At 35.5% G+C, this 16,107-nt stretch overlaps 1 protein-coding gene across 13 annotated transcripts in view; it reads left to right on the top strand.

The window, feature by feature from the left end:
- The first annotated feature begins 636 nt into the window (after window positions 1-636).
- The window catches only part of LOC131145430 (dihydrofolate synthetase), a 51,844-nt gene continuing 36,373 nt past the window's right edge, over window positions 637-16,107 (top strand). For 3 of the 13 annotated variants that reach the window (XM_058094488.1, XM_058094490.1, XM_058094487.1), the window contains exons 1-8: window positions 639-799; window positions 7,557-7,864; window positions 8,546-8,643; window positions 8,784-8,934; window positions 9,657-9,719; window positions 9,965-10,126; window positions 10,225-10,416; window positions 10,581-10,680. In XM_058094488.1, the coding sequence (XP_057950471.1) occupies window positions 7,601-7,864; window positions 8,546-8,643; window positions 8,784-8,934; window positions 9,657-9,719; window positions 9,965-10,126; window positions 10,225-10,416; window positions 10,581-10,680 (1,030 nt within the window). In that variant the 5' untranslated portion in view covers window positions 639-799; window positions 7,557-7,600. Of the gene's footprint in view, window positions 800-2,263; window positions 2,348-7,556; window positions 7,865-8,545; window positions 8,644-8,783; window positions 8,935-9,656; window positions 9,720-9,964; window positions 10,127-10,224; window positions 10,417-10,580; window positions 10,681-16,107 lie in introns of all 13 variants that reach the window. The other 10 variants (XM_058094497.1, XM_058094496.1, XM_058094493.1 and 7 more) reach the window with 8 other exon arrangements.

The raw sequence follows: 16,107 nt of genomic DNA, 5'->3' as shown, positions 1-16,107 counted from the left end.
TTTATTGGTTTTTGCATACTTTGAAAAGCTTCATGATTGTGGTCTCTTCAAGTCTAGCATGGGAAGAAGTACTGTACTTCTTGATTGAGAATGTCTTCCATCCTCACTTCCTTTGCAGGGAGATTGTCATAGAACTTTGATGTTTTATGATATGCTATGCACGCACACGTGGTGAATGATGTTGTTGATGAACTTAGTTTATTGTTGAAATTAGTGACATCTTCTCAATATGTTCTTATTATTACTATAATAACTAAATAAAAAAGGAGAACACAAAAAATTGAAACAATTCATGTTACAAATTATAGTTAATTTTTTTTTTTGAAAATGATATACTTTAAATTATCAATAAAAAAAAATAAATGCACAGTAAATCTCACCGCTTGATTCAGCGAGATTTGTTGAAATCTCATTAAACTAAGCAGTGAGATTTAAATGGTAGACCAATTAACTGACTGACATGTGATCTTACTGATTGGTCCAGCGAGATTTGTCTGAGACATAAGTTAGGGTTGACGTGTGACAAATCTTACTGTTTGGTCTAGCGAGAATCTCGCTAGACCAAGAAACGAGTCATTGTGAGAATTATTTTCCCAAATAGGGTATTATTTATTTAATATATTTTTTTTGAAAAAAAGATAAACTGGAGAAAACTCTGTTTCCAAACATACCCCGAGACAGTGGTTGGGCATCGTTTCGGACAGCGACGAGGCCGAGGGATCGACTGGGGGACTTCGAAGTTCGATTGTTCCTCTATCTCCGGCAGCCGGCGAGAATCTGAAAACCACGTTTTGTAACTGTAAGTCTTGCCATCTTTTGATAAAACCCTCAATGATTGTTAGTTTTCTGATTCATATTTGAATGTAAAAATTAAATATAAAATAAATTAGTGCACAGCAGGGAAGTGATTCAAGGTCCCTGCGATTTAAGTGTTTTACTGCTACTCTGCTACTGGTGTCGTTGTGTGGATTTCTGCTATAACCTTGGGTATACCAAGATGGGTATTAGGAAAAGAAGGTATAAGGAATTAAGGTTGTCTTTTCGGGAATAGAGTTTTAGGCGTCAAGATTTTGATGAAACTTAGTACAGGTTCGCATGGCACTTTATCAAAATCCATACAAATCCATCCGAGTTTGGAGTTCCAAGCTCCCAAACATTGGGTAAGTATTGGCCTAGTGGGTAACGTGGGTTTGTCTACTCCTTCGGCGGTGTGAGCTTCTGCTATACTGCTATCGCCTATAGGCGGTGGGTACTGAGAATTTGGGTTTGGCATATGGGAAGGTCGAAGGAATCAGGGGTACCAATGAATGGGACTCATTTATGGCTTGTTTAGTTGTGTACATGAACCTGGTTTTGCTGTAAATCTATGGCAAATGGGGATTATGGGTAAGGGTAATGTAGTTGTGTACCATTGTATATGGGTAAGGGTAGTATAGTTGCTACCAATGAATGGGATATTTGGATTATTCACTGCCATTGCCTGATTGGGCACCCCCATACATCCTCGGTTTCGGTACCTTAGTCTTGCTAAACGCCCCGCTGTTAGAGTTTCCCATAGTAAGAACCATCACATTTATATTTGCAGTCAGTTCAGCTATCTGAGTTTGTAAGGTTTCCATAGTGTGGTGAAAGTCCTCTACATTTCCACTATCGAACTTTGTTGATGCTTTTGTGATCCCTCTAATTCATCAACACGTTCTGTTAGTCGGGTCATATCTATGGCCATATTGTCGGTTGCCGTCTCAGCTTGGGTTCCAGCACACTAATTCTCTCAGCATTGGCTGGCATGGTCATTTACCAAAGCTTTACGAATCCCACAACGAAGGTAATTGAATTCATGTAACAACTAAACGTGCTTTGATACCAGGTGTCACGGGTCGAATATTTCACACTTTTGTGAATGGACCGTGCGACGCTAGCTAACCCTCTTGTTTAACTAGCCAACCTATTGTTTATGACAATTCATTCACAAAACATTTTCATTGTCATTCAAGCAAATTGTTCTGGGCTGTTTGTTGAATTAAATTAAAAATTAATATCAAATTATTTCTCAATTAAATGAAATTATTTTTTAATTTATTAGATATATTGGTTAAGATGCATGATGCGGTGAATATTGATTTTAGTTTTATATTAATATAGTGCTAATATAATTCAAAATGGGAAAAAATAGATAAAAAAATTATTTAGTTTTTTAACTTGTTTTCCATGAAATTTCAATTCATTAAATTTTCACTACATTTGCTTGTATGTTTTTTTTAAGTTAATTGAAGGTTGAAGCCCTCATTTGAGAGCTAAATTTAAGTAAAGTGGGATTCTACAAGACGTAGTTGGAGAGGATCGAGAGGTAAACCAATCTTTATTTATATGATGAATTTTGGCGATGTTTGTGTTTTTTTTTTTTTTTTCTTAATTTTTTTTGTTAAATTTTTGCTGCTAGAATTGATATGTGATGAGTTATAAAATATGAACTTTTAACTGAAAAAAAAGGTGCCTTCAGGCCACAAGATTCCCCGCTTTGCGAGGGTAGGGAAGGGTCATCACAGTGTATGCATCCTTACCTTGCTTTTGTGAGAGAGGCTGTTTCCGTGGAATCAAACCCGTGGCCAATTGGAAAAATAAAAAGGATGTCCTTGGGCCAAAAGGCTCCCTGATTTGCAAGGGCAAAGGAGCATGTTATATTGAATGAAATGAGTTAAACTATAATATTTTTTTTAAAGGAGTAGTTATAGGTGTGATATATATATATATATATATTGTGTATATATTGTTGTTGTTGTTCTTGTTAATGTTGATATATGATTATTTTTAAGATAAGATGGGTTATATTTACCATTTGAATAGGACATGGATTAACTTGATAAACAATTGCTTTAAGAAATACAGATAATGTGCATTCTGCATATGATTGCCCCCACCAACCAAAGATTTGCCACTGCACGTAAACCCTTTTTAAAGAAAAGTAAGGTACACTATCTAATGTTACACGCGATCCAAGCCAATTGCCACGAATATAATTCCATAACCAATGATCGAAACCCAGTTCTTCCGCCTCAAGTAATTGTCTGGTAATAAGAACTTGCATCTCCTATGCGGCTCACTTATAATTCAAGAAAAAATCACGCTATATCAGATTTCTTACCCTCTGTTACAACTAGAGTTTCTGTTTCTCAAGACAACTCCTTAAGTCCAATGAAACAAATTCATGCCTCTTCCTTCATTGCCAGGTGGCTAACTTTCTTCATTGTGCTCTTTTCTTGTGTTTTAGCAAAGCTCGGGTGGCCTTGGCTGTGGAGAATTTCCTGCAAGTGAGCATTTTGGGTTTTTGGCAAATCTAGAAAGAGTAGGGCTTGATGGAGATCTGCAGTTTTTGCTACCTCACAGACTCTGTGGGTCGAGAGGAACTTGAGAATCTTCAAGGGCTGCACAATCTCTCCTAGTTTGTTATGGGATAGAGTTGTGTTTCTTGCGTCATTTTGGGTTCATTCTTTTGGGTTTTTTTGTGGTTGTCACCTCTCTTTGTACTTTGTTATTCTGTTTAGTATATTTTCTCTTATCTAAACGGAACATCATTTTTGATAGAGACTTCTTACGCTTTGTTTTGGTAATGTTTTTACTTAAGCTTCATATTGGTAATGCTTTTACCTAAGCTTCATTTTAGTAATAACTCCTCACAAATCCCATTTTGGCTTACTTATAATTAGAGGGAGAATCACCTCAAGCCATATAAGAGTTCTCCCCCTTATCTGTATTAGCTTACTCCTTTTTTTAGCTTACTAAGTTAAGCATAAGAGGACTATTTGGAACCATTGTCTCTGTCACCACTAGTCTTCTGTTTCTCAAAACAACTCCTCAAGTGCCGTCTTATTCTTGATAAAAAACTGCATCAACACCGCCCTTTTTTAGCAAAGAATTCTTTAGCCTCATCTTGGTAATGTTTTTATTTTAGCTTCAATTTGATAATGTTTTTACTGGTTAAGCAATTTATTTTCTACTAAAAGCAACGTGTTAAAGTGTTTCAAAAAGAGCAGTTGTGCGGCAATAAGATGTAATTATTGTCCCACAAACAACTTTTAAAGAATGAAAGATTGCTTCATGATTAAGTTTTAGTAAAAAGTGATTAAAACTATTATAATTATTAGTTATAAATATTAGTCTTATCTTCTTATCAAAATACAAAGCTACATTGATATGGTTTCTAGTTTGATAATTTGTTGGAATTGGTGTGTTTCCAAGAGGGAGGGGGGTGAATTGGGTATTTAAAAATTTTTGCCTAGGTTCGGTTCAAATCACAATTCATTAAAACACAACCTAGAGTCTTTCTACACAATTCCAAAAACCCAACACAATATAACTGAGCAGATATTAAAATCATATATAGCAGGCTCAGTATTTTCTAATCATTCACAATGTTTAACACATGCACAACATATAAAATAAATCAGATATAAGCATACATGTGCAAGAAATTATAGTGCAGGAATATAAAGAATAGTCACAGAAAAGGATATCGGGGTTCGGCTAATACTGCCTACTTCCCCGCCTCAGGCTCACAAGAAAGATGATTCACTAAATGCTCACTTAACAGGTGGAGCGTCACTGATACAACACCTTACAGGATGGTGCACCTAGTTCTCCTAACCGGGTCTGAACCAATTTGGAATTTTTGTAACTGGGTCTAAGTCTATCCGGTGCTCTCCTAACCGAGTCTGAGCAATTTGAGACTTTTCACAGGGCAAGTCTCCCTCTTCCGACCACACGTCGTGAATACAACGATATTCAAATAAAATATTTTTTTGTACAACCAAGGTGCTTCTAAAAAGCAGATGTGTACATCATTAAAGCACAAATGCCCTCACGTATGATATGAATTAAAGCTCAATGTGAGTATACGAGTTTTTCTCTCAAAAATGATTTTTCCAATAAAAGAGAGTGTGTGAAAATAATTTTTCTCAAAATGAAGAGACCTTTCAAACAAGGATATTATAGTTGAAAAATATGCTCAAGGTTCTTTTGAATAATTCAAATTTTTTCCCAAATATAATTTTTCAAATGAAGTTCAATGGAAGCTGGGACTTGTGCTCAAAATGATTTTGCAAATAAACACAAGTGAGCTTTTGAATCTTTGCAATGCATGCGCAAAGATTCACAATCAAGTAAATAAAATTTCTCCAAAGAGTTTTATCAATAAATCATTGTGGAGAAACTCTAGATTTTACTCTCAAAAATGATTTGAAAAATGAAGTGTAAATATGAGAGTAAACGCTTTGAGTAATGAAAATATATGCCCAAGAGAATAATCCTCCAACAATCTTCAAATGCAACAATATGCAAGTGAAGAGAGTGAGTGAAAATAAAAGCTCTCTTTTAACAAAGATTTATCAAAATAATAATGAAAAGAGAGTAAATATGAATGAAGAACAAAAATTGTTTAGGGAGGATTTTCTAATCTAACCTCTCTTTAAAAATTGAGTTATGAGGGGGTATTTATAGACTCTGGGAAATTTATGACCGTTGGGGATACGCTCATCATTTTAGAAAAGATTAAGTGAAAAATTAATGACGATTAGTGATTAAAAAATAAGCCAACCCGAGAGGTTCAATCGGCTAACCTTTAGCGTCGGTCGACCGAACACACACAAAAAATTTGATTTTTGAACAGTTTCAGTTGGCTGTAGGACATGACCGGTCGGCCGAGCCAAGGGCGATTCCGAGTCTTTGTAGGTTCGGTCGACCGTGGCCTAAGGCCGGTCTGCCGGTTCTTGAGGGTCAGTCGACTGAGGGCATTTTGAACTTAATTGGCCGGTCGGCTGAGGAAGGTAGGAAGGCCTAATTTTAGGTTCGGTCGATCGTGGAAGCTCTGTTCAAATTCGGTTGGTTGACCGAGCTTTAGTCAAATTTTGACTTCGGGCTTACTGTGTGGTCGGTCGACCGTGGAGGCTTAGTTCAAATTCGGTTGGTTAACTGAGCTTTTTAATTAAGCCAAAAACTCCAACATCGGTCGATTGAAGTTTTTGTAAAATTCATTTCAGCTCTAATCTTTGACCCTAACCAATTAGTTATTTAAGAAATTTTTTTTTTTATGGAATGTGTTGGTCCCTAGGGTATGTCTATGGTCGTTCTAAGCTTTCATCCACATCATGTATGTAATGCATTATTACAGACCAAATGGAAAACAAAATACATTTACAATTTAAACCAAATGTCTTCTTCTTCTTCTTCTTCTTTGCTCTTCACTTCATGGAATATGCCAGGTATATGTGTTCTTTGAGTTCCTTCTGGCTTCCATGACCCTCTTCCATGTGTGTGTTCTGAATTATTAACCTGTTCAGTATTAGACACACACATTAGATCCTTGTGCTTTGTCAGCATCAAAACAGGGATTGACTCAAAAAGTCAACATAATTTCTATACAATATTTACCAACATGGAATCATTTCAACTGTTTATAACAACCATTTAAAAATATTTATCAAATATTTTTAAATTTAAAAAGTCCTTTAGTTTTTTATAGTGAGCCTTTGGCAGCAGTTATTTCATATATATACATGTTGGGAGATGGCCAGGGAAGAAGCTAAGGTTTAATATTCATAGGGGCTTGGATAAAAGATATATGAAAAAAATTAAATATATGTCCAAGTTAGTCGTAATAGATGGAAAACAAAAACAAAAACAAAACATGTTTCTATTTTTATATTATAGATTTGTTCTTCACAGTTTGCAAATAAATAAGATGAAGATGAGAAAAAAAAGAATAAGAAAATTTTAGCAAAGGAAACAAAAATAAAGATGAAGACTGTATAAAGAAGGAAGTTCTTTGTGTTATCACAAGATTGTGTAAATTCTATACATACAGTGCTTAAAGCATTGCAACTGCCATAAATTATTTTTCAAATCATTGACATTTTTCCCTTTATAGTTTATATTCCTCATGAATTTTTTTATTAAACTAACCACCATGGATGTGTGTATGTGTATATATATAACTTTAGAAGAGAGGGGAAAGGTTTTTGGGGGGGGGGGGGGGGGTTGAAGTCCTCTGTCTTCTGCCTTTTATATTTGTCCTTTGTCATGGCTCTTGTCTGCCACTGTGTATATGTAACTTTAAAAGAGAGGGGAAGGGGAGGGGGGATCCAAAGCCTCTATCTGCCCTCTTTTGTATTTGTGCTTGGCATGGTTCTTGTCATAAGTTACTTTTTGATTAAATTAAATGTGGTGAATATCTTATCCTCTTCTTCTTGCAATTTCTTCTTTTCTTAATGAAGAAGTTTTATTATCAAAATATATAAGTACATATTTAAAAAACTCTATAATAATTGCATTTGACAGAGCTTAAAGAAGAGCGAGTAAAACGACACTTGTTTGACTTAAAATTGTAATCCTAATAGCCACTTTGGTTGGGAAGAAATAGAAAAAAAGGAACTTTCTAGAAAGAAGATCAGGGAAAAAAACCATGAAAAAGAGAAAGTGAAGGTAATGAAACTGAAAGAGAAACTAATTTTTTAACAAACATTTCTGTTTGTTTACAAATATATACCTTTCAATGTTTTGCACAGATTTCCTATGATTCAAGTCTTTTCTTTTCTGAGAAAGAAACATTATGAAGGTTTCTAGGCTACTTGGTCCATGCACCCACTTTCGGAGGAGAGCATTTGTTTTTGAGAAACCGGAGTTCAAGCAAGGGTTACATACCTCTGCGGAAGACCCAGAGCTGAAAGACTTTGTTGATTACTTGGATAATCTGAAGAACTATGAGAAATGTGGAGTGCCAAGAGGCGCTGGTACGGATTCAGAGGATGGGTTTGATCTGGGTCGGATGAACCGCTTGATGGAATGCCTTGGTAACCCCCAGTCCGGCTTCAAGGTTTGATTTTGTTTCTTCAAATTATAACCATTGATTTCAAAATTAGGAGGTTTTATAAACAAGAAAGGTAATTTCAAAGTTGTCACTCATAATATAGGATGAGTTGCTCTGGATTTATATGTGATACTTTTGTTCTATGTATGGTTCGAGTTTATAGTATAGGCATTGGTTAATATGATAGTCTGATTTTTATTATCAAGCTTCGCAAAAGAGGCTGTGAGATGCTGTTTAGAGAATTAGTCAAACTTGTGGACAGGATAATTTGATTCTTTGAATTATTTGGTTAGCATTTTGAAAGCACCTTTATTGCTTTCAAAAGCAAAAGTGGATTGATTTTTTGCTCCCACAAGGAAGAGAAAGAGTTAATAAAATTATAAAAAGGTAATGCTAAATGTTCTTGACCAGAAAGATTCTTCTGATGAGCTGGTTCATTGCTGAGCTTACTAATGCTGTTGAAGTATAGGCACCCACATTTTTGTTGGAGGTGAAACTATGAGCACCTATATTTATTTCTGTAGATTAATTTAATTGACCACTCTGGTTGGGTTTTAAAGCTCTCATGAATCAATGTCTCTTTGAGTTTTGGCACCTTTTTTTGAAAAAAAAGACAAAAAAGAAAAAGATTCAGATCTTAATTTTTAATTTTATCATGAGTGTAAATGACTAGCATATCAATTTTAGGCTGTTCACATTGCTGGTACCAAAGGAAAGGGATCAACTGCTGCATTTCTTTCTAATATTTTACAGGCTGGAGGGTATTCTGTTGGTTGTTATACCAGGTATGGCCCTTTTTTTTCCTTCCATTGTATTTATTCATCTTAGATGCAACATCAACAGAGATGAATATCTTGAGCTGTATTTTTTTTTTTTTTCTTGTATTTCATCCTTTCATCTTACTGGTTCCATTTTCTTTAAGTAGTCCACATATTCAGACTATTAGGGAACGTATATCCCTTGGAAGATTTGGGGAGCCAGTGTCAGGAAAGGCATTGAATTGTCTTTTTAGGAGGATCAGAAAAATACTTGACCAGGCAATGGAACTTGAGAATGGGCGCTTGAGTCATTTTGAGGTATCAACTTGTGCACAACATTTGTATTCCTATTTTTATTGGAAAAATAACACATTGTAGTGATAAAGATAAGAAAAATCACTACTATGCTATGAAATTCATCAGATTTGGTATTTATCCATTATATTATCCATTATATTTGAGCAGTGTTTCCCTCTTTTGTTATTTTTCCTTTTATGTATTTATTTCTTCATTTTATGTCATTGTTGGTATGATTGGCATTGCTGCAACTTTGCATCATGAAAGCCTGCTTTTGGAATATGTAGGTGGATAAATTACTTGATCTGCCTTGTTCCCATGATTTCTCCCAGCACCCCCCACGCCACTCCCCCCCAAAAAAAAACTGTTTGAAAGTGATCACTTGCAAAACTGTTGTTATTTTTATGTTTTCTATTGCTGAAATTTAAATGATTTTGAATGCTTGCACTCTTAGTATGCTGTAGTCTAAACATAGCATCACTGCTGCTAAAATTCATGTTCCCACTTTATTTAAATTTCTTTTGCTCTTGATAATGATCATTCCAGGCTCTTGCAGCTATGGAATTTGGTCTATTATCACTTGCAAAAATGTTGTTATTTTTATGTTTTCTCAGGCTGAAATTTAAATGATTTTGAATGTTTGCACTCTTCGTATGTTGTAGTCTAAACATGGTATCACTGCTATTAAAATTCATGTTCCCACTTTATTTAATTTCTTTTGCACTTGCAAATGATCATCCCAGGTTCTTACAGCTATGGCATTCAGTCTATTTGCTCAAGAAAATGTTGATATTGCAGTTATCGAGGTTAACATTTTCTTTCTCTTAAACCTTTTTTTTCCTCTCTGTTTGATCAATACTTTGTCCGAACCTCACATCATGCATTTCAACTTTTTATTTTTTGGTGCAATGCTGAAAATGTTCCACTTTTTATTTTTGCTTTCCTTGAATATTTTTTTTTTCTATGTTTTCAGAATTTGCATTTATTTCTATTTCATGATAGGAGTAGGAGGATTGTGATACTTACATTTGTATTATTTATTTTAATGTAGGCTGGGTTGGGGGGAGCTAGGGATGCTACAAATGTTATACCTAGTTCAGGACTCGCTGCATCAGTCATTACAACAATAAGTGAGGAACATTTGGCTGCACTGGGGGGTTCCTTGGAAAGCATTGCATTGGCCAAGTCAGGAATAATCAAACATGGCCGTCCAGTTAGGTGGTTCTCCCTACACATTTCTTCCGAATGTCTAATATTTTTTATGCTCTCTTTTTAAAATAAAAATTGAATCTTATAGTTGAACTTTTTCAGCTGGTATTGGGTGGTCCATTTCTTCCAAATATTGAGTGCTTACTTCGTGATAAAGCATCCTCTATGCGTTCACCCATAGTATCAGCCTCTGATCCTGGAAATAGGAGTACCGTAAAGGGCCTCAGCACATTGAATGGCAGACGTTTCCAATCTTGCGATATGCTGATGCATATTGAGAGGGACTTTCAGTTGGTATTCTCTTGATTCATTACTCCTGAGATCCTTTTGATCGTATTTCCCAAAGTCTTAATGAAACATTTTCCTTCCTTTTCCTTAATTGTTGCTGGTAAATAGTTATTGTTATTGGTTGTTAAGATTTTTGAGTGTTTAAGATATTATACTTCATTAATCTACAGTCCATTGAGTTATATGATGTGAAATTGCGCATGCTTGGAGCTCACCAACTTCAAAATGCTGCAACTGCTACTTGTGCAGCTCTGTGCCTCCGTGATCAAGGTGAGCCCGATTTCTGTCTGTTTTTACATTTGAATTTGTGGCAAACTGTTTATTTAGATCTAAAATCTTCAAAAATTTTTAAAGTTTGCTTGGATATAGGATTTTATATCATAAATGAGTAGATGCGCCCTTTCTCAATTGCTAGATTACAAATTGTCCCAGAATTTTGAGCTGTTAGGAGTTAGGTCTAACCGTACTCACCCCTCACGTGCAACATGAGTTGAGCTGGTTTGGTTACCTGAACTATGCCCTTAAACCATTAACTGAACAAAAGTTTTGGTTCACCTAAAACTGAATCATTTCAAATGGTTAACTCGTTTGGGAGCCAATATCCAAAGATTAACCAAACTGAATTGATTAACTTAAAAATTATAAGTTTCCTGCCAAATAAAAATGTTTTTTTTTTTTAAATCCACAAGTTATCAATATTGAATGAGAATTAATCCCTCCATTTTCGCCTCAGTTTGATTTGGTTCTGCAGTTTGATTTGGTTTTTTGGTTTTTGCCTTCATGCAATCCCATCTTGCATGTGGAGATGTGTACAAAATTGATGTTTGATGGAATGGATACTTCTGTTCCCCTTCATTTGCTTTTGGATAGATTGGAATTCTTCGCTGTACTATTGTCTTAAGTGATTGGTGTTTTTGCTGTTTTTCTTCGACTTAATGTTCAGAGTGACTAGGAGCTTTAATTTACTGAGCTATCTTTTGTTTATTTTATTTACTTCTTATTTTTTTTTTTTTTGAAAATTTACGAGGAATTACGAAAAACAAGCAAATCTCTTAACCAAGATATTCTTATCTTAGCACCTTCATTTTTCATTTGCAAAACATCATCAGAGTTCAGAGGAAAGTACTCAAAAATAAAGGAGTTTCTGGATATCCAGACGCTGTGGATGCAGACAGCCCATGTAATCTTACTGATGACAGCAGAAGGTTTCTGCCCATGAATGCCAGATTCCTTACCTCCACCTCCCAACTAGCTAACTGATCGGGGAATTTCAGGGAATTAGTAGCCTCCTATAAATAAGCTTAGTGAAAAAACATTCAAAAAATAAATGATTTCTGCCTTTTAAGTACTGAAAAGAAGAGTGTCATGAGTCCTCAGATTGCAACATCGTTGAAAGTCTAAAAAGTAACGTCAAATGATAGCTCAACCACTTGGAAGATTTTGGACACAAATAATGTTGTAGCATTTTTCAACCCCATTTTCACAAAATCTTGATTTCCATTATACAAGCACTACCTACTGTGTACAACTCAATTAATTCCATTAATAACAGTGTAAATTTTTTCTCAGACCAACGTAACCACACACGCACACAAAAAAATTAATAATAATAATAATAGTTTGCCATGGAGTGAGTAAAATTTTATATGATAAGGAATACTCCTAAATTGGAACCTACTGATCAAGACAAAAGGGGAGAATTTCATGTTAAAATACTGAATGATAGAACTGCCCTAGTGTTTGTATTGATTGATTGTCTGGTCACAGGCTTGATCTTGTTGGAAATTAAAACTAGTGCATTTTCCACATAATGTTTTCCCCTTTTTTCTTCTGCTTGTTTCATGAACAGCAGGGTAGGAATTATATCCATGTAAAATTGAAGTATTTCTTCCCCCCATCTACACGAGTACGCGCACACACACAAACACATCAATCAGATCAAATCAGCATATACTGAGAACCATAAAACCATATACAGGCAGCCTATTTAACCATATATAAAGCATAAGTAGATTAAATCAGCAATCAATCATATGCAAATCAAATCATATAAACGTATATAAACAACTAGATGTAAAAAATCTGCCTTAGATATGCACAAACAGCTGTAAAATCAGAAGAGTCCTTGGGAATTTGAAAACACAAGACCCAAAAAAAAAAACATAATGTGATCATGCACAAGAAGCAGCACTGGAATCAGACAGATAAATCTCTAATATAAAATTATGTTGTCATTTACAAGAAAAATGTGTGCCAGGATAGCTTGGTAATGTTCAGATTCAACCTAGTGCTTTTCCAAGGGGATTGGATTTCTTTCCCCCAGTGGCTGATCCTGCTGTACAACCTGAAGGCATAATTTCAAGTTTTTAAATTATTATTAATTAGCATTAATAAGATGAAAATTTATTAAAAAATTCACGTGAATGGATAAACTCTACAAAATGTAATCTTTAAAGGGCGTTCAAAATGTTGGAGTCTCTGCCTCCGTGTGTTAATGTGCCTATAATGGTATATGTCATTGGTCACTTTTTTGACATTAAAAAAGTGAGACCTGGAATAGATATGGCAGCCACCACGAGGGGAAGAGATCTCACCAGAGAGAGCTAAGAGTAGGAGCTGGTGAAGGGAGAGAGAGAGAGAGAGAGAGAGAGAGAGAGAGAGAGAGAGAGAGAGAGGGCGAGGGTGGGAGGGGAAGGAGAGGAAGCTCACTGGACAAGGTGTCTGTGTTGCAGCAGCGGCCAAGATGTTCTTCTTCTAGCAGGCAAGCAAAGAGACAAGTGAGATGCATTTGATGCTAGGACATTTTCTATATTATGATTTGGGAAGTTTAGTTAATGGATATTTGTGGTATTAAATATATTTGTTTAGGATTATAATGGCCCTCTAGAAGTTAAAATCAGGCACGGAATGGTGACTCCCATGTGTAGTGGCGGAATCACCATTCCCTCAAATGGTGGAATTAGTATTTTGGCTGGAATCACAGCCTTAAATATGATTCCATTTCAAATCTGATTGCTCAAACCAAATGGGGGGTTATTGTATTCAGAATTCCCAACTCTCTTCCAAGCACAAAGTGCTGGAGGCTTTATTAAAATATTTTTGCATATTTTGGCCTATATGTGTGAATACATTTGACTCAAAGAAAGGAATAAGAAGAAGAAGTAAGCCGGAGAAACATTGCCTGAAAACTCATACTTAGCGTCTCCAGGTTTTTGACTGCATTCAGTGATTGGTTTACAAATATTAAACCAACTGATTTTGCACCCGTTAGTATTAGAATCATCTCCTTTCCAAACGAAAGATTTAAGCTTTTGCTCAAGCAATTAATGACCGGAGTGGGAAGAAAAAGAGTTGAACTCCAGTAGTGTTGAATGCTCATCAAAACTGATTTTATTGATTAAAGTCTCCTGGAATGGCCCAGCTATTAATTCCATTGGACATTTTATTTACCAACTAAAAGCATAGATTACTAATCTTCTTTGCAGCCAAAGGAAGCCCCAAATATTTCACGGGAAGGTTTCCCCTTAGCCATGTCTGGAATATGAATGATATCTTGCTTTTTGGCACTAGGAGGATGTGCAATAAAGATAGTTGATTTTGCTGGATTGGCCTTGAGTGCTGAATGCAAATGGAAAAGATCCAAGGAGAGCTTTATACTTTGGGTAGAAGTAGCATTACCATAAGAAAAGGTCAGCATGTCATTTGCAAAACACAAACTTGTGATGTTAAGCTTCTTGCATTTATTATGAAACTTCAGTTCCCCCTTTGAGCAGCAGTCCTCCAAATTTGAAACAATTTTGATCACCATGACAAAAAGATAGGGTGAATGGGTGATAGGGGGTCCCGTTGCCTAATCCCCTTTCAATTTTAAAAAAGCCTCAACTGCGCCATTTAGGAGTAAAGAGAAAGATGTAGTAGTTATTCACTCCTTAATCCAAGAAACAGACAGAAGGGTTACACTTAACGGGGAGAGCAATGACAATCACCATACCTAGACCTAGGCTTGCCTGGAGCAAGATCTCTGACTACTTAAAATTTTCCCCAATTTCATTGGGAGGATAACTAGGCCTAGCTCACCCCTCATCCCATAAACTTTCCCCAATCTATCCCAAGTTTGAAACTTATACCTCCAAGGTGGAAGTCCCAAAATTTAAACCAGTGGGCTGTCCCCTAGGGGACAAATCTTTGATGGCTGGTATATTACCAATTACTTCAAAACCCTAAGCTATTAGGAACCGGGATCAACAATATTTACCAAGCCATTTAACATTAAAGGTATTCATAATGCATTAATTTAAGAGTTGCATAGCTTATTAGGATCTTTCAAATCCCTATAGGCTTCCTTTTTCAAATCGTCAAGTAATTACCAAAAAAGGCCAAAAGTTTTGTGCTTGCAGCGACATTATGTACTTGATTCTTTCTTCTCAATGGTGTAAGAGGTTAATCATTTTGACTTAGCTTAATACAACAACGACGACGACAACAACAACAACAACAATAAGAAGCCTTAAATCCCACTAGCTGGGTTCAGCTATATGAATCTTTTTCGACCAATTCACACGATCCAGGGCATTTTCGACGGATAGCTTAAGAGCTATTAGATCCTTCCTCACTACTTCATTCCAAGTTATTTTAGGTCTACCTCTACCCCTTCTTCTACCATTAATAATAACTAACTCACTCCTTTTCATTGGGACACTACTTGGCCTATGTTTCAAATGCCTAAAAACCATCGAAGTTGCCTCTCTCTTATCTTATCTTCAAGTGGCGCTACACCTACCTTATTATGATTATGTTTGTTCCTTAATTTATCCATTAAAGTTGTACCACTTATCCACCTTAATATTGACATTTTTATAACGTTTACTTTTTGGATATGTTGTTTCTTAGTTGTCTAACATTCTGATCCATATAGTGTGGCTAGTCTTATAGCTGTCCTATAAAATTTTTCTTTTAATTTTAGGGGATTCTATGATAACACAGCATGCCTAAAGCACTCCTTAATTTTACTCGACCTGTTTTAACTCAATGAATTACAACCTTTTTGATCTCTCCCTCTGCATTATGATAGATCAAGGTATCGAAATCTACTAGCACTATTAATTTCTTGATTATTAATTTTAATCTTATTTCCAATATTCCCCCTTACATGGTTGAAGTAACATTTCATACATCCTATCATATTTCTATTTATTCTAAAGCCTATAAACTCAAAAATTTTCTCCATTGTTTTAACTTATATTATACTCCACACACCTACTTGCATCATCTAGAACAATATCATCTATAACAACATACACTATGGATTCTCATTTTGGTCATTCGTAGTGGGTTCATTGATTACTAAAGTGAAAAGATATAGACTCAACTTAGAACCTTGATATACCCTTATTGTGATTGGAAATTCTTTTCACTTTCCTCCTTTAGTCCTAACATCGTTCGTTACTTTGTCATACATATCCTTGATAACATCAGAGTACCTATTGCCTATTCACTTCTTTTCCAAAACCTACCAAATGACTTTCTTAGGTACTCTATCATATGCTTTCTCAAGGTCAATAAAAACCGTATACAAGTCCCTTCTTCCTTGCCCTAAATTTTCCATTATCCTTCTTAGGAGATGAATAGCTTTTGTTGTCGACCTTTCAGGCATAAGACCAATTGATTCTTTGAGACCCTTATTTCTAGCCTTTTTCT

The sequence above is a fragment of the Malania oleifera genome, chromosome 13, assembly GCF_029873635.1.
Source record: "Malania oleifera isolate guangnan ecotype guangnan chromosome 13, ASM2987363v1, whole genome shotgun sequence".
In the NCBI taxonomy this organism is placed as follows: Eukaryota; Viridiplantae; Streptophyta; class Magnoliopsida; order Santalales; family Ximeniaceae; genus Malania; species Malania oleifera.
The sequence above is the reverse complement of the archived record's forward strand: the minus strand, read 5'-3'. Positions and strand labels throughout refer to the sequence as shown.